At 38.8% G+C, this 25,054-nt stretch overlaps 1 protein-coding gene across 11 annotated transcripts in view; it reads left to right on the forward strand.

The window, feature by feature from the left end:
* Window positions 1-2,446: 2,446 nt before the first annotated feature.
* Window positions 2,447-25,054, forward strand: part of FIGN (fidgetin, microtubule severing factor) — a 104,723-nt gene continuing 82,115 nt past the window's right edge. For 2 of the 11 annotated variants that reach the window (XR_004389920.1, XM_030487505.1), the window contains exons 1-2: window positions 2,447-2,639; window positions 3,450-3,619. Coding sequence is in view for 6 of the 11 variants with exons in the window: in XM_030487505.1 (XP_030343365.1) it covers window positions 3,595-3,619 (25 nt within the window). In the remaining 5 variants the exon portion in view is untranslated. Of the gene's footprint in view, window positions 2,640-3,449; window positions 3,620-4,525; window positions 4,709-5,525; window positions 5,775-9,190; window positions 9,487-12,939; window positions 13,217-15,128; window positions 15,175-25,054 lie in introns of those variants that run through there. The other 9 variants (XM_030487506.1, XM_030487501.1, XM_030487500.1 and 6 more) reach the window with 9 other exon arrangements.

Here is a 25,054-nt window from a genome sequence, read left to right on the forward strand (position 1 = left end):
TAAAAAGAATAATTTTTATGGTTAATGATACGATTTTTAGACTAGCCTCATGACCCTGGAACCATGACTTCCTATTTTCAGTGCTCAGTGCTGCAACACTAACAGAAGCAATATGCTATGTTGCAGATTTCAGCATCGGAGACTACGTGTAATATGTATAGTGTGGTTATAGTTAATTAGTGAACACCAGAGGCTACTGATGTGTTACTTGCATTTGGAACAATTGTCTGCTTGCGTTAATGACAAAGTCACCACTTCATAACCCTGAGCTGTTGTAGAAGGGACAATGGGTGGCTATCTGCATGGGTAATGGGCTGACCCAGGCTATGGGCCCATTGCTCATAGCTGCCCGTTGCTGATGGCAGGGAAAAGGTGTGAGGAGAGCATCCTGTAGCTTGGGCCATAGCCAGGTTGTGATGGTGTTTCTCATCCGCTGGCTGCTCTGGGCAGCTGTCTAAAAGTGATTTCTGTAGACTTCTGTTGCTATAGCTATGTCGCAAGTTCTAAAAATAGCTGTCTGTATCCCAACATTCAGCTAAACTGTGTTTTCATGTGTATGATTTGTTTCAGTTGGGACATGATGAGAAGCAAAAGCAGTTTTGATAGTATAAGCTGTATCTGCTCTAGAACCAGCTCCTGGCTTCAGGACACCGTGTTATTCCACTAGCAGTGCTCTCCTCCCTGTGTAGCAGTGCTAGCATTATCCCTACCTGTCCAAGGAATAAGCAGAAGTTTGTCCAGCTGGTTTGCTCTGTCCTTTTATTTCCAGTCTCTAGGCACACCTTTGTCACATAGGAGAGGCTCAGGCCTTCCAAAACATTCTTCAGCTGGTGAAAATAATTTTGGGTTAACTGAATCACTTCATGGGCCACATCAACCAAACAGGCCTTCTGGTCCTCTCTTTTCCATTACCCGATAGGATAGGGACTGGCTGACAGCTCACAGCAGCTTCTGCTGGCAACTACTTCTGAGCTTTATTTAGGCCTACTATACTACAGAAAAGGAAAACAGCCAGGAAAACAGCCTATTCCCACTCCTCCAGATGCTAATCTCCTGGGACTGGTCTCCTCTGCCTTCTCCAGAGCCCATACTCACACTGCATGTTTCTTTTCATACTACGAAAATTTAATCCATCTCTTTCACATCCAGGACTAACAAACAACCCTCCCAAGACATTCTTAACTCCTCAGCAGGACCAGGAAGAGAGGAAGTAAAACCGCTCCAGGAGGACCCTAAGCCAGAGCCCAGGAACAGCATCGGGACAGCGTGGCTTCTTCTCCGTTAGAAGAGAAGGTAAAAATGCTCGGATAGTCCCATCAGGTGTAAAAGCAGAAACGTAGATCTGTCCGGTGGGAAGCCCTCGCTGCCTTTCCCGCAGCTGCGGTAACAGGGGTGTGGGCGCAAGGATGGCTTGGAGGGCAGAGGGTGTCCGGGAGTACCGGGCACGGCGGATCGGCCACGCTGGAGACAGACGGAGAAAGACCCGTTTGCGAGAGACAGCGTAACCGGTGTATAAGAAGGAGGGCCCAATTTGCGCTGTGTGGCCACTTTATGCCTTCTCTGCCAGCATAAAGAGCCTGTAAAGCCCGTCTAACAGCCCCCCGGGGAATCCCTCTTATGCAAGGGGAGTCCCCGGCAGCTGTGGGCCGGGGTAGCTGGCTCCCTGCCATCCCCCGCCGAGCAGGGGCTGGGGAAGTGCGGGCAGAGGGAGGTGTGGCTGCCGGGGCCCCTCAGCCATTGCCGGCTACCTGGAATGCCTTGCCGCGGCTGCTAGCAGCCGGGCTCCGGCGGGCAGCGGCTTGGGCTCCGCGGCAGCACCGCGGGGACGGGGCACGTCTGCGCGGCGCCGGCCGCCGCCCGGGCCGGGACGAGCCCGCTGCCGCGCGGGGCACTTCCATCCGGCCATTTTCCTCAGGCGGGAGGCGGTGGCGGCCAGTGAGCCCCGACAACGGCCGCCCGGGGACGCGGCGCAGAAGCTGGCCGGCGAGGGCAGCCGCGCAGGCCGCCGCTGGCCGAGCCGGGACGCCCGGCGGCCCCAGGCGGGGAGGCGCGGGGTGGCCGCGGCGGAGCGGGGACGACCGCGGCCGGGGGACCTCCGCCGCCGGCTCCCTGCCCGCCTGCCCCGCGGGCGCGGGCCGCCGCTAGGCCCCAGCCCTCCCCCGCTTCTCCGCGTCGCGGAGCGCCGCCGCGCCCGAGCGGGAGCCCCGCCGCGGAGGCAGCGCGCTGCCCGCTGTCCCCGTCCCGCCGACCCGCGGAGCCGGAGCGGGGCCGCGGCGCGGACGCCCCACCGCCGCCCGCGGGAAGCGGCGGCCCCGGCGCGCAGGGCCGCGGAGCGCCCCCGCCCCCCGCGCCGCTCCCCCTTTGAAAACTGATCTTTGGCTCTTCGCGTGAAAGTGATTTGAATTTGGCTCGGCGGCGCTCTGCGCAGGCGTCCAGCTGCTGGCATGCTGGCTCCTTGCAAAGCAGCTGTTTTGGGTTTGAAATTCCAACATGGCAGAGGCTGCAGTCAGTCTTCCCTTCAAAAACTTGGAATGATTTCAAATCATAGGCACCTTCACTTAACCCGAGCCCCCATTCATCAGCAAACATATCGGATCGATGCTACTCTAACCTATCGGGTTCTTGTACCAAATCTCCAGGTAAGAGAATCTTTTCCTTTTTTTTTTTTTTTAATTTTTTTTCCTTCCCCTCACCCCAATCTTCCTACCATCGTTTGAAATTTTATTTAATCTTAAACCTCTCCGAGGCAGCCGTGTAATTTTTTTATCGCCTGCTCGTGCCCTAAATATTTTGCCTAATTCGCGGTCGTTTTCCGATACTAAACACTCCAGTCTGCTTTCCTAATCGTAGTCTGGAAAGTACAGATATACAATCGCAGTGCATGGTTTTTCCTCCTTGATCATTGCCAACAATAGTAGGCAGATTAAGAGTTCGCGATTGCTAGCTCCCTCCCCACCTCCTCTTCCTCCTAATTGGATTTATTTTTAAGTTGCATTGAAAATAATAAACTGCAGGTAACGCGGGGCTGGACTTTGAGGCAACTAACTTCTGGGCAAATAAGTGCGAATAAGAATCTCGCAAAACAAAAGTTAGGTTTAAATTGCTGTGCCTTGGCGGGGGGAGGGGGGGGCACGAATATGTCAGAAAAGCTGTTGCAGTAAAATGTAAGCCCATCATCTCGGAGGGGGTACAGCGTGGTGGGCGTATTGTTGGCTCGGAAGGGAGAGAAAGATGTATAATTTAATGGTATATACAATCCACTGATCCTATTACTATCCTCCCTGGAGCTCTTGTTAGTTTCAATGGGAGTGAGTGAAATTGACATGGACTTGCATTCCTGGTCATGTGCTTTTTTTTTTTTTTTTTTTTTTCCCCCTTTCTTTCTTCTCTTGTGATCTGAGATCCCCTTTTTGTTGATGTTGCTTTCCCACTTAATTATATGCATGTAGGTTAAATGAATACCTGACGAAAGGGCCCACGTTTCAAGGCAGTGACATTTGATAGCTGAGAGGAAAAGTGGCTTTAATGAAAAGCAACCTTTGGAATTCCTGCTTGTGAAAAATCCAATTCAGCTTTTTGTGCTGCCAGCAAGAAATGATCAGTAGCACCAGTGTTTATGGTATGTCCGTTTTGGGATCTACTTCCTTTGCATCTAAATAGCAAAGACAAATTTAAATAGCATGATAATGCATCGAGGACGCTGCATGCAAATATTTTGTAACAAATATCTAATGTTTAATAGTATATTTTCGCTTGTCTATATATAAGCATTTTTTTCTCTTGCTATCATTTGTTTATCGTTTTTGCTTCAATTATAGCGTTAGTTTTGTCCATTGTATTGATCTCAGTTGTGAAACCTAAAGTTGCATGTTACTAGCAGTGCACTATATACACCACTGAACTCCAATGGTATGTAAATTAGTTAAACTCGGTGACTGGAGAAAGCGAAAATGCGTGGCAATGAATATATACACCTACACATCAACGTACTCATACATACATGCCTAAAATGCATCCTTTCCTTTTGCAAACTAATAATTTTTGAGTATTTGTTTCAACTCCAGCTGCTTTTCCCTGTCGTACTTTCAGCGTAATCATTTGCTAGAGGTTTTAACTGATGCGGGGTGAGGGAATGTTTTGCATGTAAACAAACAAAATTGCTGTTGCGGCCGAATGTTTACTACTGTTTAATAAGTGGTGTTTTATGCTCAGTTTACAAGTGTCTGGTTCCCACTGCTCTGTTCTTGATGTGTAACAGAAAGAAATAATCAGGTGCTGAGAGTGGCTTCATTTTAACGGTCACTCTTCAGCCCCCCACGCCACCCACTCCTCCAAAAAAAGTCAAATAAAATGGAGCATGGGGAATTTCAATAGATCTCCTTGTGGTGTGGTAGATGCACCTCTAGGTATTCAATTAAGGCCAAGGAACTAACAACAGAAGTGACTATTAGTCTGGTTTATGCAACCAAAAAGGGGGTACGTTCACTTTTAATTGCATGTAGTAGCAACAAATAAGGATGGAGAGTGACCCTAGGAGAGAGAGGGAGCATGTTTGTGTGTGCGTGTATGTGTGTGTGTGTGCGTGTGTGTGTTTGGGATAAGGGGGAGGTCTGGCATGTGTGGCTAATGATCTCTCGTAATAACATATCTGAATGCAAGAAAGAAATTGAGAGAGCAGTTGCACAATGTACACTCCTATTCCGGTGCTGTAGGTGACTACATTGCTAAACATATCCCGGGTGCTATATGATGAGAACGATCTGATTGCATTTTGCATTTAGAACTTGTTGACTTTGAAGCAATCAATAAGGCAACTGTTTATTTTAGATGCACATAATTTGGCCTGAGAAATGTTTTAAGGAGGAGAGCGAGTGAGTGCGAGCGAACATTCCCCCCCCCCCTTTTTTTTTTTTTTTCTTTCCTAGAGCTGTTGGAGCAAATGTGATTGCCAGATGGGAGATTTCCCTCTGTGATGTTAAAGCTGTAATATATATTCAGAGCAGATTGGACTGCTGCTTGTGATGAGGAGGATATTACATTTATAAATTTTAAATCGGGAATCAGACAGTATGCTGAGAGCTGAAATTGGATGGTGTGGATGGTTTGGACTGTTAAATGCGATTCCCAGATAATAATAATAATTATAGTAGCAGTAATATATATACGTGTAATAAACACGATACTATTAGGCAGCTATATATAGTCTATGGCACTTAAGTATATATTTCCAAATATGATTTCTCCTCTCTTACCCTTCTTCCTGAAAATGTTAGGGATTGAAGGTGGTTGGGATGGGGGTTTAAAAGCCCACTGTTGCCCACTGTTAGGAGAAATCAAATGCAATCAGGTTTGTGTTTGAGGAAAAGTTTCGCTACAATTCTTGTTGCGAATGCACCTCTCTCTGAGTTTTTGTTTTGCCCATGTATGTGGCCTGACAGTGCCATAATCCTGAAAGGCTGGAAAGTGGGAACTAGTCACACTCGAGCAGCTCTGCTGTTGCAAATTAAAAGTGTGTTGTGGTCAGGAAATGAAAGCTACAATGTCTCTTTTGAACAAGTCGTTTATCAAGAGAAACATCTATCAAGCAGTGACTTGTCACATTGATCCTGTAAAAGTTAGGTCCGAAGTGGAAGCTGCTTTGATGTTTTTGATCCCAAATTTATAAAATTGAAAAAGCTGGAGAGAATAGGACCAATTTGCACTTAAAAATGACTCTGTTCTGGGCGTGATGAAATCATCAAGTATCTGTGATACAGAGCTGGTAAACCAAGGAGGTATCGGATCTTCAGCATAATTTTTATTTTCATGTTGAAACTTTAGCTTTGCCACACATGTATCTCTTTTCGTACTTCTAAAGATTTTCTCTGTATGCTTGTGTATTATTTCATCGGGGATATTTTCTTGCTTAGGAATACATCTGTTGCTTCCAAATGGAACCTTTTTCCGTTGTTTTTGTGATGGTATTTATAGAGTACAGCTTGAGAAGGCATTTTCAGGATTTTTTTCTCTCATTTCAGTCTTGTTTCTTCTTCTATATTTGTAATCTTAGTTTCCACCTCTCCGCCCTGTGAAGCAAAGTTTCTTTTCCTGCTAAAGTAATGTTTATTGCAAGTAACGTACATTTGAAGATATCTGTTTGCACAGCTTAAAACATGTTAAGAGTCCTGTTAAGGGTGTCTTCGTCTTCTCGTCCTCTTTTTGTTTTCATTTTTGACATATGAACCACCCTTCCATTCTCAACAGGAGTAGCGCATTTAAAATAGAGTATAAAGTTGAGGTTTCAAGTAAAAAAACCAAAGATAACCAAAACAAAAAACCCCGACTAAGACCAAAACAAAATCTAACCTGATCTTGTATCTCTACTTATTTTCAACCGTTTGGAATGTTTAGCAACTTTTCTAAAAAGTTTGTAATTTTGCATGAAGTTTGTGTTTGGATTATCAAGGAATCCTTTTGATGAAAGAGGGCTTTGGTGTTTGTTTGTCGTTGGGTTTTTCTTTTGTTTTCTCTTCTTTTTGGCTGAGGTATGAATGAAATCTTCCTTAAAGCAGAATGCTTTAACTTCTTTTCTTCAGTGTCATAAATGAGACTAATACTGCTTATGGATACTTGATAGAGACCCATTTGCAAATAGGCAGCAAACAGTAGCGTGGTGGGAGTTTTGGTGAGTGTTATACTTGCTAATTAATCATGTTTGAAATGAAGGAATCATAGCATGGTCATAAAGGCTCATTGTTGTTTGATGTTTGTAACAGGATGTGACTCCCACACGAATTGGTGGGTTTGGGGTTTTTGTCGTTTTTCCTCCCCCTTCATAATAAGATACCTTAAGTGCATGATCAGATTGTTTTTATTTATTGCAACATCTGTGAAATCACAAGGATGTCTGCTTCTCTTATTCTAGCAGTATTTTAAAGATATGAAGATTGTATTGTTATTGATATCTTCATCATACAGTTCATGGGCAAAAAATGACAATCTTATGTCTTTAGCTGTTCTTTAAGACTTCTTCTGCTTGAGCAGAACCAAAAATTCTTAGGTGGTTTGGTTTTGTGGTTTGGTTTTTTTTGTTTGCTTTTTTTGTTTTGTTTTGTTTTTTTTATATATTCCTCTTTTGCTTATAACTGATAAAATTGCAGTTCATGAACTTTTGTGCTTTACTTGTTTATGCATATGTAGTAAGGGAAAGCGACAAAAAATATATTCCAGAATAGTTTGTGTACTAGCTCTTTAAAAATTAAATTGTGAAACACTTGGATGGTGTTTTTATTTCCTTGTTTTGGTTTTTAATATGGCTCTTATCAGCTGTGTCATCTGTAGGCTTTATTGTTCACCTTTCAATTAGTAACTACAGTATATGACGGTGAAAGATTTGATAATCTCTTTCAGATGGCAAAGCTTTAGTTTCAAAATGTAGTTAATTAATTAAGGCTAATTTATGTTGCAAGAACAAGGTTTGAAATCTACTTTTGGTTAGATGCTCTCCTCCTTTTTAAAATATATTTCCTAGAGGAAAATGACTGTATAGATCCTGTCAATACATTTGTTCAATGAACGCATACAAGAAGCATTGAATGTAATGACTGATCTTCCTATAGTCTTAATCATCAATTAATAGGCTTATCTGCTTGTTAGGAGTGGGTTTAATGGTACAGAATCAGCATGAGATCTGTGTATACGAAACATTTGTATGTTGTTTATAACAGACTGAGTTTTGATCTACCATTCCCAGATCTAATAATAGAAATATTTGGCTCTTTGCCCTCAATCAATATATCCCTTAAGAGAACAAACTTCACATAATACTTGCATAAGGTGCCAGATGTATTGATACCAAGTTGATAAATTTAATTACTGAGGTTTTACATTGATTCATTGATCTTGTGATTGGAAGAAATTCTTCTGCAGACATTTCTAAAGTATTGAGGAAAATTGTATGTCAATAAAGCTTGATTAATTGGTCAATCAGCACTTTTTTCCTCCTGAGTCATTGATGAGAAAAGGCATAAAAGTAACTCTTAAAAGAATTTGGGATAAACTAGTTAGAAATTCTCATGTGTTATTAACAGAGCAAATGAGAGACAAAGCATTACGCAGGTGGAAAAAAAACCCCACTTTGAAGCGGAATTGTGCATGTTGGGCCCAATCCTTACATAGTGTAAAATAGTTTAGCTATAGTAATTTATAGCTCCCAGAATCTGGCCCACTGTGGCATTTTGTTTGCTTGTTTGTTTTGTAGGGCTATTTTTTTTTTTTTTTTTTTTTTTTTAGTACCATTCATTGGCTTATTTTAAATCAGATATTATGGCTACCAAAATATATGGAATTTTAGATAAGCATCTGATCCAAAATGAATGGTATAACTATAAAAGTAATTTGAAGAGCTGTAAATTCAGGATTGCGTATCCCTGATATTGTTGCTGAGTATTAAACTCCTGCTGCTAGAGATGCTATCCTCTAAGTGAAAACTTATCTTCCTTATGGGAAAGATCACTTCAGGGAGCTCTTGGCTGGGAAAAGGCCTGGGGGGGGGGTTGGTATTTGGTTGGTGGTTTTTTTCTTTTTGTGTGGTTTTCTTTTTTTTTTTTTCTTTTCTTTTTTTTTTTTTGTGTGTTTGTTGCTATAATAATAATAATAATAAAATTCCAATACACAGAATTAGTTTATAGTGATATTTTCCAGGTGAAAAACCTTACTGGAGTACTTGGCTCCATTTTTGTGAGGCATGCGACCTTTTCACCCTGTGTCAATGATATTTTTATAGACTGTGTGAGAAATGTGAGCATAAAGAAAATTCCTGAAGATCATTCAATTTTTATTTTTTCTTAAAAAAAAAACAAAACCAAAAAGGGGGGGGGGGTGGGGAAGAAAAAAAACCCCCTGAATCTATAAACAACATATACATCTCCCTTAGCGAAACTATTCCTTTACAGGATGATAGCTAGTAGAGAAGAACAGAGAAAAATCCACTTGCAATATGTTACCATAAGTTTGACAAATACAATCTTATCCTTCAAGTAGCAGAGAGTCCTAGACTGTAATGGAGGTCAAAGGAAATCTAAGGCTTTCGGTCCTTTAATAATCATACCTGTCACTCCCCCGATCAGCATATTAAAGAGAATATGTGTACATGTATTAAGTTTCTTAGAAGATCACTTGTATTTGCAACAACCTACTAAATACAAGTGGACTTCACTACTATTGCTTCTGAATACCTGTTGATGTTGGTCTTGCTGTGTGACAAGTGAGGGTAAAATGGAAAGGGAAATAGTTGGTCAATCTTGGTTACCAAAGTCTTGAGAAAGTGGGGGGAGAGATTGGGCTTTGACAAGTCAGTTTGAGAATGGGAAGAATACTAGAAAGTGTAATCTGCAGAAAGCACCCTCATTAAGAGCATACGGAGATGTCTGCTGTGATGAAAATGTGGAGTCTGTGCTTCCCTTTTGCTGAGTTATATTGCTAGGAGGTATCGGCACACACAGTATGGTAATAACAATATTGTATGTCTGTTCCTATAGTGCTATTAATGGTACCTGTCAAACATATCATAATACTGAACTATTCTGTTTAATCATATAAGCAACACTTCTTATTACAATGACTATTGTATTTGTACAATAGAAAGAACAGCCATGTCTTATTATATTTTAATAATGGAATAAAACTTTGTTCTTTAACAGTTTTTCTCTATATGAAAGTTTCATGTGTCTCAGCTATAATTAAAAGTAGTACAACTATAGATGACTGTCATGTCACTGCCTGATTTTTTTTTTTATTATTTTTTATAATAGTCTATTAAGTATGTAGTCTGATGTGCCATGAAACACTGAAGTAGCAATTACCAGTCATATTATTTAACTGCTACAGGGAAACTATTTTCTCAGTTCCTTTAAAGTACAGTGCAGCTACTGCTAATGTGTTGTTAGTTAAATTTCAAATATCCTGAAAGTGATGTGGACAAAAATGCTGAAATTATTTTGATGCAATAACAAACTTTGGTGATGCAAGCCCATTTTTTCTCCAGATTCCCTGAAATCATGTAGTGCTTGAACTTTTTGTTATTTCTTTTAACTCTTTCATATTCTACTTTTAATGTGTCATGTACTCTTTGTTAAAGCATACGGTTAATTTTCTGTATATCACTTGCTTAGTGCATGAAGATGTATGCCACAATTTATTTTGTGTGATATTTTTGAATGTGTGCATGTGTCAAGCTGGTTATAGATTGGTGGTGATAAATTGGTTTCAGTAATCTGTATCTTATTTGCATTAATACTCTTGCAATAAGAGCATACTGTGGTCAAACTTCATGATCTAAGATAGCTGTCGCACATCTAATTAAGCAGGGTCTGAATGAATGACTCTCTGGTATGGGTCATAATTAAACTTTTTGTTTCTCATCTTCAGTGTGATAAAATACTTGAGGGACACATTAATGCGTGTTTGTGTAACTCCTGCTAATCTGAATGGAATTTGAAAATTAATATTGAGAGGAGATGGGAGAAGGGGCTGGACCTGGTGGGTTACAGGAGTTTGTAAGCAGGAATGTATCTTCATGCTCTAATTCAAGGTTTGTTTGTTGTTTTTTGTTTTGTTGGGGTTTTTTTTTCCTGTTTTAGAACAACTGCTGTTTGCCTTTTAGTATGTTGGAAATAACATCCCTATTTTCCTCTGAGAGGTTTTTCCCCTTCTGTCTCCTCCATTCTAACATACAAGCAAGCCATTAATAAAAAAGCATTTATACAGTGAGCTTGAATTATCGCTTAATAAAACTATGAGTACCGTACTGCTGCAAAGACATTCCTAGACAGTACAACAGATGTTACTCTGTGTATGTTTCTTCTGGAGACATGGTGAGAGGAAGAGCCGCAATTACTTTGTATTACTGAGTGACAGCGGAGGGAGAGGATGGATGGGAATGGTAAAGTTATATGCAGAAATTACTAATCCCTGGCAATAGTATCAATACTGACATTCAAAATATTATGAATCGATAGCCTTGCTGTACAGACTTCTGTGATAAGCAGTGCTTTTAGATGAAAAGTAGCTATTTATATACCTTGCAGCTCCGTGTGGTCATGTTGAAAGTATGAACTTATCACAGATTCTGAGAAAGTGCAGGTTAAAGTCCTCTGTCTTCTTTAGACCTATCTGATTACTTCAGCCTCCTGCGTTGACACAGAGAAAGAAACAGCTAGATTCTATGCTGGAAGAATAAGGTTTGCAAGCACTGACTGATATAAGGTATCCCATTGTGATACCTAAACCAAATTTAAAAAAATCAAGCATCCTTTTCAAGTAAAACTTGAGAAACATAGAAAGGAACAGCAAAGATGTATCTGAACACACTTGAAGGTGCACCATTTACTTTCAAAAGAGATCTTTCCTATCACTCATGGATAGCTCCACCATGAAGAGTGGTATCAAAAGATCTCAGAAAAGTAACTATTCTTTTATGTCTTTGGGAACTCAGATGCTTACAAGATTGTTTCTGAGAAGGAAAAGAATTGATCCTATTTTCAGTCCCTTGTTGTTGGCGTTTGTGGAGCACATCACTATATATACAGTATGTAGAAATACACTCCTGGTGTGTGAATATAATTCTGTTTCCTCTTGCAGCTCTAAAAAAATAGTGCAATGTTGATGTAAGACAACTCAGTTTGGACAATATGTTTTTATAAATCCTTTCTTGCAATCTGTAAAATTGTTTTATTTAAAATACATCTGGAGTTTGCTGAAGATCTTTGAACTTAATTGATAAATCATCTGTGTGATTAGAGAAATCCAATTTTAAATAGGTTCTGAGGGTTGTTTTTTTGTGGGTTTTTTTTTTTTTTTTTGTTATTATTGTTATTATTGTTACTTATGAAAATAATACAGGCTTAAAGTGGCCTGTGATAATTGGTGAACTGGATATCCCCATTCAGTCAGAAAATGGCTGGGTTTAAACTACCAAGATTCAGATTTTTTTGTATGGAAGGAGACTGTAAATTTACTAACTCTTCAGCTGAACATACACTTAATTTACAAAATTAAGTGGTTTTGTGTTTACTAGTGTTAGATATGCAGCTTTATATTAACTACTTATCTATGACAGTAGTTCTTCGTGTCTTTTTAGAATTTCTAATAATTCTTTATTTCTTACACTTTGCCTTCGATAAAAGCTGAAACAAACATATTTTAGAAACTGTTCATGCAGCAATTAACCTTTTTTAATTATTGACTTTAATTTTTTTGTTTGACTTTCATTCATTTCATTTCATACTCCTGCATAGGCATTCTTTATGCTACAACACTGGCATATTTTTCCACTTTCAGTTCAAAAACTTTAGTGGTAACATCAATTTAGCTGATACCATGGTAGTCCTATCGAGAAATTTAATTTATTATTCAGATTAATGTTAGCATTGGTACAGGGCTGAAGCTGAAAGTCAGTAAATCCTATGTAATGAGGGGTATGAAGCACTTCTTGTTATTTGGCCCCTAGCATCTGTCACTGCCATGGTCATATCAAAGGCACACCTTAATATGCAGAGAATCTCTTTGTTGAGACAGTTAAGTTTAAGAAGTCTTTATTTCAAGCTTGCTTTTAAGTTATTTTTTTTAAGGTTAGATGTAGATAAAATATGTTTCATGATGTGCTTATAGAGACTGAATAACAAAGGCCTTAATGAATGACATTTTTAAAGTTTTCAATAGTTAGAAATATTCAAAGAGTTATAATGTGATATTTCTTCCATCACTGAGCAGATTATACATATGGTACAGAATAACAAACAAACTGACACTAGTATTCGTTTGGAGTAATAATTTCCACGACTAATTAAGGAAAGATGTTTTTGTTATTGAGTAATTAGCAAACACACTACTTCCACCTCCCCATCCCCCACCCCCCCCAAGACGTCAGCTGTTTAGAGATAGTAGAAGTCGTTGCTTTCATTCATGACAGGCAAGTCGGTTTTGGCTAAAGTTACTGTTCCTTTCTGTTTCAGAGCTGCTACAACAGCTGCAGTTTAAGCTTGAAGGCTCTGAGTGGCTGAGATAACATCACGAATAGTATTGCATCTCAGCAAGTGCAATTCAGGCTTCCACTTTTGGGTGCTCAGTTATCAGAGGTGCTCAGTCCCTGCAATTTGTATGGACTTTGGATATGCAGGTGTACATCAAATCTTAGAAGCCAGGTGATGGGTCTTATAAGGAATTTCCTCAGAAAATGGTAGGCATTAGCTTTATTTGTACTTCTTAAATGCTGCAATCTCCCTCTTGAGGTATTAATGCTGTATGATAGAGTACATAGGGCTTTTGATTTTTCCTGGTGGTTGTAAGAGCACATTTTAAATTCATCAGGACAAAAAATTAATGTGTTATTTAAAGGTATAACAAATGACTAATTGTGATTTTAGATGAAGGAAACTTTAAACTCAGTTTGTTACTGTATAAATATTGCAAGGAGCAAAATGCAGAGTAAATGATGCTGTTCTAATTGCAAAATCTCCCTTAGTTACCTTCTCCCTCTTCCTGATCCTATTCTTCCTTCTCCCTCCCCCCCCATGGCTTTTTTAAACAATTATGGGCATTGTGCTCCTCAATGGTGCATAGTTACTGTAAAGATAGATGTCCTCAAATAATGAGTTTCTAATAATAATCAGAAGGACTTAGATTAAACTGGTTTTGTATAGAAATTTTACAGTGTGAAAAAGTACACCTAAAATCCTGAGATATATTTACAGGAGCTAAGCCTATTTACAGAGGACTAACCCAATTTTGTATCTGTGCATGTGTGTGGGGAAGGGGGAGTAGAGGCGTCTGTATATGCCTGTGTTTTTGTCCACCTGCTTTGAAGACTCCAGAAGATTTTTTTTTTTTTTTTTTTTTCTAGTACAGATTTCTATTTTGCTTTCTGGTAACAGAATATGTTTTAAAATTGCAACTTACTAATTTGATTCTGTGTTTACACTGGAAAGCTTGCATTCCTTCAAATGACTTCTGTCCGTGTTCTTCTTTCTTTCTGTTTCTTCCCTCCACTCCTCCGTCTATTTATTCTTTTCTTCCCCCAGTGAAGTTTATTACATTAGATTTGTTGCTTTCTCCCCTATTCAGAAGTTCTGGAGGGAAGTAAATGAGAGTGCTAATTACAGTAACAGAGAATTGTTAATTTAAAGAGTGTCACTGTATTATGTGAGGAAAATATTTTTACTAACAGGTATGGGATCAGCAAGGCTGTACAATAAACAGAGCAAAATAGTTAAACTTATGGTTTAGAAATACATATGCCATTTAAATGGAAACAAACCCCCAAATCTCCCACATACCTTTTGGGGTTTGGTGAACAAAAGCTTGCTTGTACAGTCCAAATTCCCCTGGGCCTTAATTTGCGATACCATTATTTAAGCTTGGCTGATATAAACCCATTGCAGAGAAATAGAAGCTCTCCTTCCTGGCTTTTCAAAGCTGTTCCATGCCCCCTCTCTCTACCTACCCAAGTCCCCCAGCCCCCCTCTTCACTTCCCCCTGCTCCGGTTCCCAGCCTCTCAGTCTTACCCTGCCACTGTGAAACTCTTTTGTATTTGAAATATAATAAACGTAGAAATACCGCACTTCTGAAACACAGGAAAGTGCCATTCTGTATGGTCTTACTGACATCCTTACCAACACACATGTAATTCTGTCTTCTGACTAAGATCAAGGCTATAATCACTTTAATATCTGTTGTGTCCTCTACCAGGTGACCTGCAGTCTTTCATTGTAAAGATAAGAGACTCTGATATAAAAAGTTATTTCTTCTCTAAGACTGATTTTATAGAAAATACTAACCATAAACTGGGGAAAAACTTGTGCCCACTTAATATGCTCCTGGGGTGCCAGACTCTCTGGATATCTGCTTGTGGGTACAGTACTGCGGTTGTTGGATGCTCAGCTGGAAGCTGTTCTGGAGCAGAACTGGGTTTGGTGTAATCCTTAACAGCTACCGGTAAATAGGGGAATTACTGTAGCTTGATGGAACATTGAGTACTACAACTTTATTTGTTTTGCTGCTAATAAAATGGCAGTCTACTTTGTCATTAAGAAGCTTGTCTTTTTGAAATAGCAATTGAGGTGCAGTTCCGAGCTTTGAGTTAGTGGGAAGAGCTAAGAAATAGATGAGCTGCATTCCCAAATGTGGGCGGAATGATGGTGAGTAATACATGCCTTGGCATGGCATCTGTCAAAAGCATGTTTGGTTTGGTGGGGGGTTTTTTATGTGTAGTTGTGGTTTTGGTTTTGGGGTGGTTTTTTTTTCTTCTTCTCTCTATTCTGGTTTTGAAAGGTGTAAGGTATTCTGATAAGCAAAGGGGAAAAAACAAAAGCGAAAAATACTTCCAAGCAAATCATTATAGCATATCTCAATGACTGAGCTCCACACTTAGATTTAATTAGAAGACAACTGCACTGGAAAACTGGTCATTTTAGTTATAGTTAACGACTGGTTCTCCCCTACCCCCAATCAGAACCGATTATATGCTGTATAATGTGATTTCGACAAGAAAATTAAGTATGAATAGGCACGATAGTATTGTGTAGTTGCAATAATGAGGTTTTCATTAATGATGTTAATTTATCATTGAACTATCCTTCTGGAGGTGAAAATCACTGTTTTCCTTGTGGTGTTTCCTTTTACTATATATACCAAGCAGTATCATATTGGGGTATTTTGTATATATTTTAAGCAAAAGGCTGTGACTAGATAGCTATTAATATGTTCATTATGTAGTGAAAAGGCACCGAAAGAAGCAAAACCTTGTATATCCATGTTTCTGACAGGATAAGTACTTTCAGGACAGATTTCTTTTAGGTTGTAATATAATTGACTAGTGTATGGTTTCTAAAGCGTCATGGGTAGTTCAATGCTGGATTTCAGGCAAGCAAGTTTGTTTCCTAGTTAGTTGTAATAAGACTTACTTGCTGTCAGTAGTAAGATAATAAGGATAAAAAGCATGTACGATCTAAGGAAAAAAAAAATCCATTTGCATTTGTGCACCAAATTCCACTTGGTGATATGCTTGTTGGGCTGAGCTACTAAGTGCTCTGTGGGCTGTATTTCAACTGGTGTATGATTGACTAGCTATATTAGAGCTTTTTACTTATTGCCAATGCAAAATTTGACCCTGGTTTTACCCTGAGATATTTTTGCCTTTAAAAAGATCCACACTCTATGAGCACACAGGTAGGTGGTAAGAAAATCTATTGTTGTTATTTGTAGGGTGTGGCTCCGTGTTAGAGTAAGAGTAACCTGAATGTGAACTGATGCTGAACAGAATTTATTTTTTATTTTGATTCCAAAACCCAACTGCTGGAATTGATATATCATCTTAAAATTTCAAATCTACATTTTATGCACTGTGCCAAAGCACCCATGAGCTCATTAAGCAAAGCCTTTTTCAATTATATCCTGTGTTTATGCATGTATTTATACTTGACAAGAATCCTTTAGAGGTTTGGTTTGCTGTATTAATACTTACAGTGTCTTGGAGTACATAAAATAAGCTAAAAAATAAATAAATAAAAGTGTAAGCCCTGCTTACAGATCTAGTTCTGGTAGCTTCCTCTGTACTTCAGTAGCTGCTGAAAAGTTCCTTGGCCAGACATCCAGCCTCTAGAGGGCACGACAGCAGCCTCCTCTGCCAGACCCTCACCCGCACAGCCAGCTGCAGAAAGTTTTAATATTGGTACCTACAGAGAGAATCGCACTTGTGTTGCATAATACAATCTCCATGTGCATTCCTTATTATTCCTGGAGGTTTGCTACAGTAAGCGGTTTGCTTTCCTTTTTTTTTTGTCTGGGGGAAGGCCTTTGTATTTGTTATGCTGTTTATCTCCTTCGCCCCCTGCCCCCTCCCCCCCCCCCCAGTGGCGATCTTTATGGAAGTCAAGACTCAAATCCACTATGCTATAATTATATGTCTCACAGTTATTTCTTCACCTGGTAGAAATCTTTGTGTGTACACTGCTCTTTACTGTAGTAAAGAATACAGAAGCCAGGGCACAGCCTCAAATACTGCGCCCTGGCTTCTGTGTTCTTCACTATAGTATTTGAGACTTGCAAAATTAGGTACTAAAATTTATTATGTACTAAAATCTAGATAATAAATAATTCGGGTGGGATGAAACCCTGTTAACCCTACTCTAGTCAACTAGGTTCAATTGCTCAGCCCTCTTCTCTCATGAAATGCCATATTACAGTTTTTTGTTCTATGGACTGTTGTTATTAATGTTGATAATTCTGTGAAGTTATACTTGTTCTCCAGTTCAAATGTTTGACTATGGTTCTCTACTCTAGTATATCACCATTAGAAATGACCACGTTTCCAATAATTCAAATAGATCTGATAGTCTGATTCAAATTTTCCTTAGATCTACTAATGTAGAACAAAAAAGCAACTATTCTTGGATTTGGTACCATAAATTAAGACATGCCCCTATCCATAATTTAGTTTTGGTCTAAGAACGTGAGTATGTTTAGGTAAAAAGATAAATTTAAGAAAATTTTGTCGCACAGTGTCATTAACCACGTACTCAAGTTTTCCTAAAAATATACTGGTTCAACTTGGGCACTTTCTGCTTGAGCATTTTTAAATATTATTTTTCCAGTTTGAATTGAAATAGAAGGAGAAGTATCTCCTGCTGATGACTTCCATAAGTCGTTTGTGTAGTTAAACAGATAGGCCTGTTACTGTGGGCAAACTTTGCTTGTTCATTACATGAATATAGTATTTTAGCTACATGTTCAGTCTTGAGCCATGAAGCTTAACTGCATTGTTGAGTTTCTATGTTTCTGTATAACATAAAAAAAAAAAAAAACCCAGAAAAAGAATCCAGCAAAAATTAAGGGGATTGGTTTTGTTTATTTTGTAGGCTACCTGGTGTATAACTGGGAGATCTATGCTCAACTACCACTTAGTTTTCCAGCCTGTTCTTTAAAAACAATCAAAAAAATTAAAAAGCTTTTGTATGTGAAGTGTATAGAATCTTGTTTATGGTAATACTAGACCAAATTTTGTTGGGGGAGGTTGACAATAAGCTGTGAACAGTTTGGAAGATTTATTTACTATGTTCCCAGGTTGATGCAACCCCATATGCAAAGTTTTCCATTGTTTCAAAATGTCAAAGTGTCTTTGTTGGTTTAAGGGTAATTACAGTTTATGGAGATGTAGGGGTGGGGACTTCCCTGAAAGTGCTAGGCTGTACTTTTTATGTCTTGATCACCTGTGGCTAACAGATAGTTAACTTACTGCAGAAATAGTGGTGACGTTGGTTTGTGATTCATCTAATCCACTTTTTCCCCAAGGGGCTGAGAGAGTCACTAGTGTGTCACTTCAACCTTGGCATACACCCAGGTTGCAAACTTGTTCCTTCATTCAGTGTTGTGTGTTCGAGCTGTGCAGTAAACTGCCCAACATACAGAAACCTCAATAAAAAGGGATGTCTAACACCTGGAGGGCAGCATGGTTAACCCCTTTACAAACCTAATCTCTGCAGGGTTAGGGGTATTCAGCTTTAACTGTCCTAGAAAAGGGTTGGAAATATAGTTAGTCTTTAATAACCAAGTTTGTTGATGACAGAGTTGTTTACAGTCAGAGATGTCCCTGCTCTTCTTATTGGGCAAGAGGAACCTCTTTTTCCTAACTGCCAGTAGAGGATGGCATCATCCAAGCATATCCCTTACTGTTGTCTTCCAAACCCCAATATCTTCCGCCTTTGTTTTTCACCCTAACAAATGGGTGGCTTTTACAGCTTGTTCTGAAAGCCAAAAAAATCAGGCTGTTTTGAAGTGACTGGGGGGAAGCAAGTCCTGGACCTGGAAATGTCCCTGTGAAGGACACAGTGCCTGTAGTCCCCCCACCGGAGGGCCATCATCCGTGGCATCATGGTGGCAGGCAAAGCTAATTAGGTCTCAGGTGGATCAAAGTAACAGGGACAAGTGAATATGCTGTGAATGTATCAATACAGTTTATAGTGGTTTGGGTTTTTTTAAAGTAGTTATGTGGGGAAAATAATGGATAATTTTGATGGGAAGTATTAAAGCACTGAGCAACTCAGATGTAAGCTGAGTGAACGGTCTCCAATTTTTGTTGCTGGAAGGGTACGTGTCATGGTTTTGCTCTGAATTTAGAAAACTCTGAATGTTGTCCTTGTGGTGAAACATTGTACCTCTTAAATGTAGGAGAGGGGAGAAAAATGGCAAAATATATTTTTATTTTCTCCCTGAACAAATGAAAACAAGAGCAGAGCCATCTTCATTTTAGAATTCAGGCTGCAAATTTCTCTGTAAACTATTTTTAATAGAAACAGTAAGTTGTAAATCATCTAAGCAATTATCTGAACACAGAAGGAGTGGGGCTCAGCCTGAGCTTCAGCCCCAGATGTTTCTGGACTACAATAATGGCCCAGCCCAGATATTTACAGCTTAATTTCTGTTCATGTGCGCTTGTCCATAAATGGTTCCTTTTCCATTTCCAGTTCAACAACTGAACCACTTATAGTAGAACATGATTTAAACTTGAATGATGGCAAAATGTGAATAGAGACAATTTACCTTTAGAAACTTTAAAATCCTTTTCCAATATTTAAAATGTAAGGTAACTCTTGAACAGAGAATGATTGATTAGTAAGTGCCCCCTTATAAATGTCTTATTTTTTTTTTTAATATATATATGTATATAAAACCTGATTTTGTACATTTTTTTCCTTAGCTTTGCTGCAGTTCAGAGCAGAGGCGCTTTTTTTTTTTTCTCCTTTTAATGCTATGCCATCTAGCACTACTTGCATCGTAAGCCAGTGCATCTAACCTTGCTCCTCTCCCCATTCCTGTCATCCTCGCTGCTCCTCCAAACCAGCCCCATCGCTTGAAACTAAACAAATTGAGAATAATGATTGGTAACCATCTGCTGTGCTGAAATTCCACGTACAGCAGTTAACTCCATTTTACAAAACAACTTCAATCTAGTGAATTACAGTGCAGTACTTGGTGGCAGCAGATAGCAACAAGCAGTTTCGAGTTCCTCTAGACAAAGCAGTTCACGTACGGAGCATTATGCAGAGTCACTCGGTGGTGTTGGGGTGTTGGTGGGGATACTTCTGCCATCAGACAGTTCCGTGTAATGCATTTGAAACTAGGAGTCTAACCACAGCCCAGTTATTTCATTTGATTACAAGAGAGGCTGGTCCATAAAACAGTGCAGAAGCAATTTTGCAAATGTGCACCCTTTATTTTGGTTTTCTGTTTCTGCAGCTGCAGTGAAATGCAATGAGTAGCATGTTCAGCTTTTGGCCACTTTCATGTGACTTTTGGGTTGCCCGGTGAAAACCTCAACTGAAAATTAGATTGCGTAGCTGGTCAGAGTATATTGAAGAACAATAATTATTCATAGAGTTCCTATTGAAGAAACTCTTTTATTGATACAGGACTGTATCAAGAAGCACTCTTAATAGTGATAGACTGCCAAACAGCAGATATTCAAATAGTGACAGACTATGATGTAGTATTAAAATAAGTACCATTATCATCTATGTTTTTAACTCAACCTCAGTTATTTGAGCTTAGGTTTTGATCATGTATAAAGAAAGTTGCTTAAAATGGGCAGTATATTGAGTTCAAAGGACCCATACAGTTCATAAATTCTCTGGTGTCTACTGGATTTTTCATCAGGGAGACTTCCAATAAAAATGATCTATTTTAGAAATAATATTGTTTAGTAGGTTGAAATGTGGTGTAATAAAATTAGACCTTCAGTCTTCTAAAGTTACTACTTAGATGGCACCCTTGGGATGGTAAAATGGCTGTATAAGCAGATGAATCAGACAGTTTCACTGATGGATACATTTGTCAGTCTCTGTTACAGATATAATATATTCTTATATCTGTAATCCTGACACTGTTACATCCAAATGAAATCAACATGAGGTTGTCATCTTTAAGCAAATATGTTAAGTGTTGTCTTTTGTGCTTTGGATTTGAAAGAAAGGGGCCCAAGGGAGCCAGCATCATGCAAATGGAACAAATCCCATTTCTTCTGAGCTGTGCTGTTTCCCCCTTCATGGCAGCTGGCTGTGTTATCTTTGTGTGTTTCTCTGAGTGCTGACAATTCTTTCAGTGATCTAAGTTAGGGCACATTAGAAAGTGGAAGCAGCTGTCTGTCGTTATACTGAGAGACGTGTTTGCTCTACTGCAAAGATGAAGGACCATGAATCCTTGACACACTCTCTCCCCCCTCCCCCTTTACTTTCCAACATGATCAACATTCAGACGCACAGATTGTCTGCTTGGACAGTTTTTTGTTCTGACTGACAGCATCTGGCATAGACAAATTTAAAAATACATAGCATGCCATGCTTGGAATTGGAACATCCCTTCTTTATTAATCTTCTCATTTAAACCATTCATTTACATTTCAAGAAAGGTTACAGCTTGATATGGTTGAAACATTTATTTTAAATGAATAACCTCCTAATGAAATACCTTGAATGAGCACCAAACAGTCAGTGTTCATTAAAAATTACACCTGATTAGTATGGCCTTGGAACTGTTGCGAAGACGTTAAGATTTCCCCATTGTCTCAGTCCATAATAAAAAAATGAAAAAAAAAAAAAAGAAAAAGAAAAAATGTTTAGTATATGTGAGTGTGTGTAATTTTAGATTTTTTTTTTTAATTTTTTTTTTAACCACAGAGCTGAATGAGAACAATGTTTTCACTTGCAACCCCCCATCATTTTCAGGAGTACCATGTTATAAAGCACTAGCCTTTAAAATGCTATTTGTCTAATTAAATCCAGTTTTGCTGGAACAACACATTTGAAGGAAACACCTAAACAGTGTTTTGTTTTGTTTTATTCTGCTACGGGGTTTATGATTTGAGAGACAAGATGCTTTATGATTTGATGTAATCTGAAATCCTATATATATATTTGTACTGAGAAGTATTCACATGTTTGTGTACAATACTTTACTAGTAAAATAGAACTGAAATGGTGGACCACCCACTAAAATGTTTATGCACCTGCACATGCACATATGCACACGTACATTCTGTACACTCTCATCTTCAGCAATGCAGACATGCTTGTCTAGCATTTATGTAAAAATAATATGAAAATTGGCTGTACCAGTCAGAATATGGACTTTGAGCCCAGGAAGGGAGGAAGAAAAACCACTTCTTGTACTAGGCATTTTAGAGGCTTTATATCACTGTGGATTGCAGCTTTAACTACTCGCAGTACAGGAAAAAAAAAAAAAAAAATCCAGCAGAGGGGGGAAACCCCAGTATTATAATAAAATAGAGGACTGTTCAAGTGCTTGGCAGTAAATATGTAAAACAAGTATCCTGGTTTATCTGGAGAGGAAGGAGATGCTGTAGCAGACAGGCTCAATTAACAATTGTAAGCAGGAGAGGACTTATATTCCTTCGGTAAATGTAGGAGAGGTCATTTGCTTTAGGATAAATTCTGATAAATTTCAGATATAGACATAAAGACTGGAATAAATACGACAAAAGGTTTTCAGTTGCACATTAAGCATTTTGTATTTGCAATGACCATTTACATTTTTCTCGGTGAATACATTTATTTTTTATTAATGTTTTCCTGAATATATTTTTAAATGTCTGTGAAAAAAGCATTTTGGGACAATAAGAATTTTAATACAGGCTTGAAATATCATTTATGCTTTTTTAAAAATTCTCTTAGTAATGCCTAATATATTTTTCTTTTCTTGAGGAAACACTAAGACGGTAAGTTTTCAGCACAGGTTTTACTATGCTAGTTATGTATGATCATAAAAGTGAAATCAAATTTTATTTTAAATGAAATCACATTTCTCTCCCCACCCCCCAGACTGTTCCATTTATGTGATAAACTCCTATTTTTATTTTTTTTTAATGGCTAGTTATAAAGGCTTGTACAGATATGCATCTGTAAGCAAACTGGGAATAGGTTAGAGAACACAATTCCCTGGTGTAAAAAGCAAGGTTTAGCAGTAATGCTTTTAATCTGGACTTGTAGAGGATTCAGGAGCATCCATAGATCTGCTTCAGTAATTACCATACCCCAAGTGGCACTGGAAGAGACATTTGCCTAAAAACTTGATGTCTTCATTACACTGTTTACATTTTAATTAGAAACATGAAAATTAGTGATTCATACGGACAACTATAGTTTAAGTGGGTTTGCTCACCATCCAATAAATCATAGAGGGGAAAAAAAGGGGGGGGGAGGAGGAAGCAACCCCCCAACCCGCATCTGCAAGCAACAAACCCTCTCGATCCTTACAGCTGTATTAAATAGTTTGCTAGGAATCATTCATGGGAATAATGTGATGGTATTAGAAGCTGGTTAAAATGTGCTTTTTATTTTATCAGGGATGAAATTTCCATGTAAATTAGCAAACAATTTTAAAGATAAAGCGACTTGCACACAGTACTACATGTGTGTGAATGATGTGTGTATAGGATATACATATGTAGTCTCTGTATGTGGATATATATAAAATTGTAGCTGTATTAAGGAGTAGAATTGATGTAGAAATGTTTTGGCAGTGCTGAGCATTACGTATGGCTGCAGAGAAGCTAGCTTAGCCTGTTTCAGTATGCCTCCGTAAATACGTGTAAACATTTGTATAGCTGCACACAGAGATGTATATATACAAATACACATGTGTGTGCACACAGAGACAAGTAAGGACGTGTTGATAATTTCCCCCTGAATTTTGCATGTACCTACAAGCACCAGTGGCCTAAACCCACTCCATCCAGGAGTGATGGAGAGAAGCAGCGGTGCCTGTCAGAGTCCCTGCCTGAGTCAGCAGCATGTCCAGTGCCTCCGCCAGGCGACAGTCACTCATCCCACCCTGCCCTCCCGGGAGGTCTCCGGCCTTCTCCGCACTGAGGAGAATGACCCCTCTGCCTGGCACACTCAAGATCCCGAATCGCACCGTATTGGTGTGCGAGTTCAAATCCCTACTCCTAAAGGCAGAGCTGGGATTCCAGCTAATGACTCAGAGATACAGAGGGTCAATGCACTGGTGATCTGGAGTACTGAGCCATCGCGCCAGCTTAGTTGTACATTTTTTTTTTTTTCCCTCCCTCCATAACTCACTGTCTTACCCAATGCATTTCCATCTCCATTCCCTTATGATAAAAAGGATGATATGCAAAATTGAATTTTTTCTTCTAAGAACACTTTGTGGGTCGTATTGCTTCAGATTCCAGTTTGATCCTTTTGATCTTAAAAAAAAAACCAACCCAAACCCCAAACATTTTCCTTGGGGGGACATAAGGGAATTGTTTTCTACACTATTAATTTCGTGTTATGTTAGTTCCATATAGGCTGTTTTGGGCATTATGCATATAATACATAGATAACCAGTTTATTTGAATGGAAGCATGAGCTTCAGTAGTAATAAGTAAAAACTCGTTGTTTTAATATTAATGTCTTTGTCTTTAACTGAAAATAAGGAAGTTTCCTTCTCCCTTGCTTATTATTGGATTTCTTAAGATTTGTAGGACAGTCTCTTTCCAGAACTCTCATTCTGCATTCTGTTATTTTCTTTATATATATGTGTATAAAAATTTACATATATATTTATAATTCTTCCTGTGTTCCTCAGTTTTTTAGACAGTACATGATATACATCAGAATAGCATTTTATAAAGGTGTATTTTTGTTCTTTCATTATTCAAGTGGTATTTCTAAGCCAGAGAATAAGTAAACCCAGGTATAACTTGAGGCTATTTTAATGCTTTATATAAAGTATTTCACATGCCAAAAAAAGACAATAGTGTCTCTTTTTTTTTTTTTTTTGTTTCAATGTTAAAATAAAATTTCAGTTTATGTCAAACACTTTCATGTAATGTGAAGATTTATTTTTCTTAATTTTTTTATAAAAAATTATTAGTATTGTCTCTAATTCCTGGTAACTTGGCAGCACTGCAGTGAAGTAACTTGGGTACACACTGTAGTGCAGTTGGCTTAGTGACAGTACTCTGCCTTCATTTGTTCTGGTTTTTATTTTTTCCCTTTTTTT

This window comes from Strigops habroptila, chromosome 5, assembly GCF_004027225.2.
Source record: "Strigops habroptila isolate Jane chromosome 5, bStrHab1.2.pri, whole genome shotgun sequence".
Lineage (NCBI taxonomy): Eukaryota > Metazoa > Chordata > Aves > Psittaciformes > Psittacidae > Strigops > Strigops habroptila.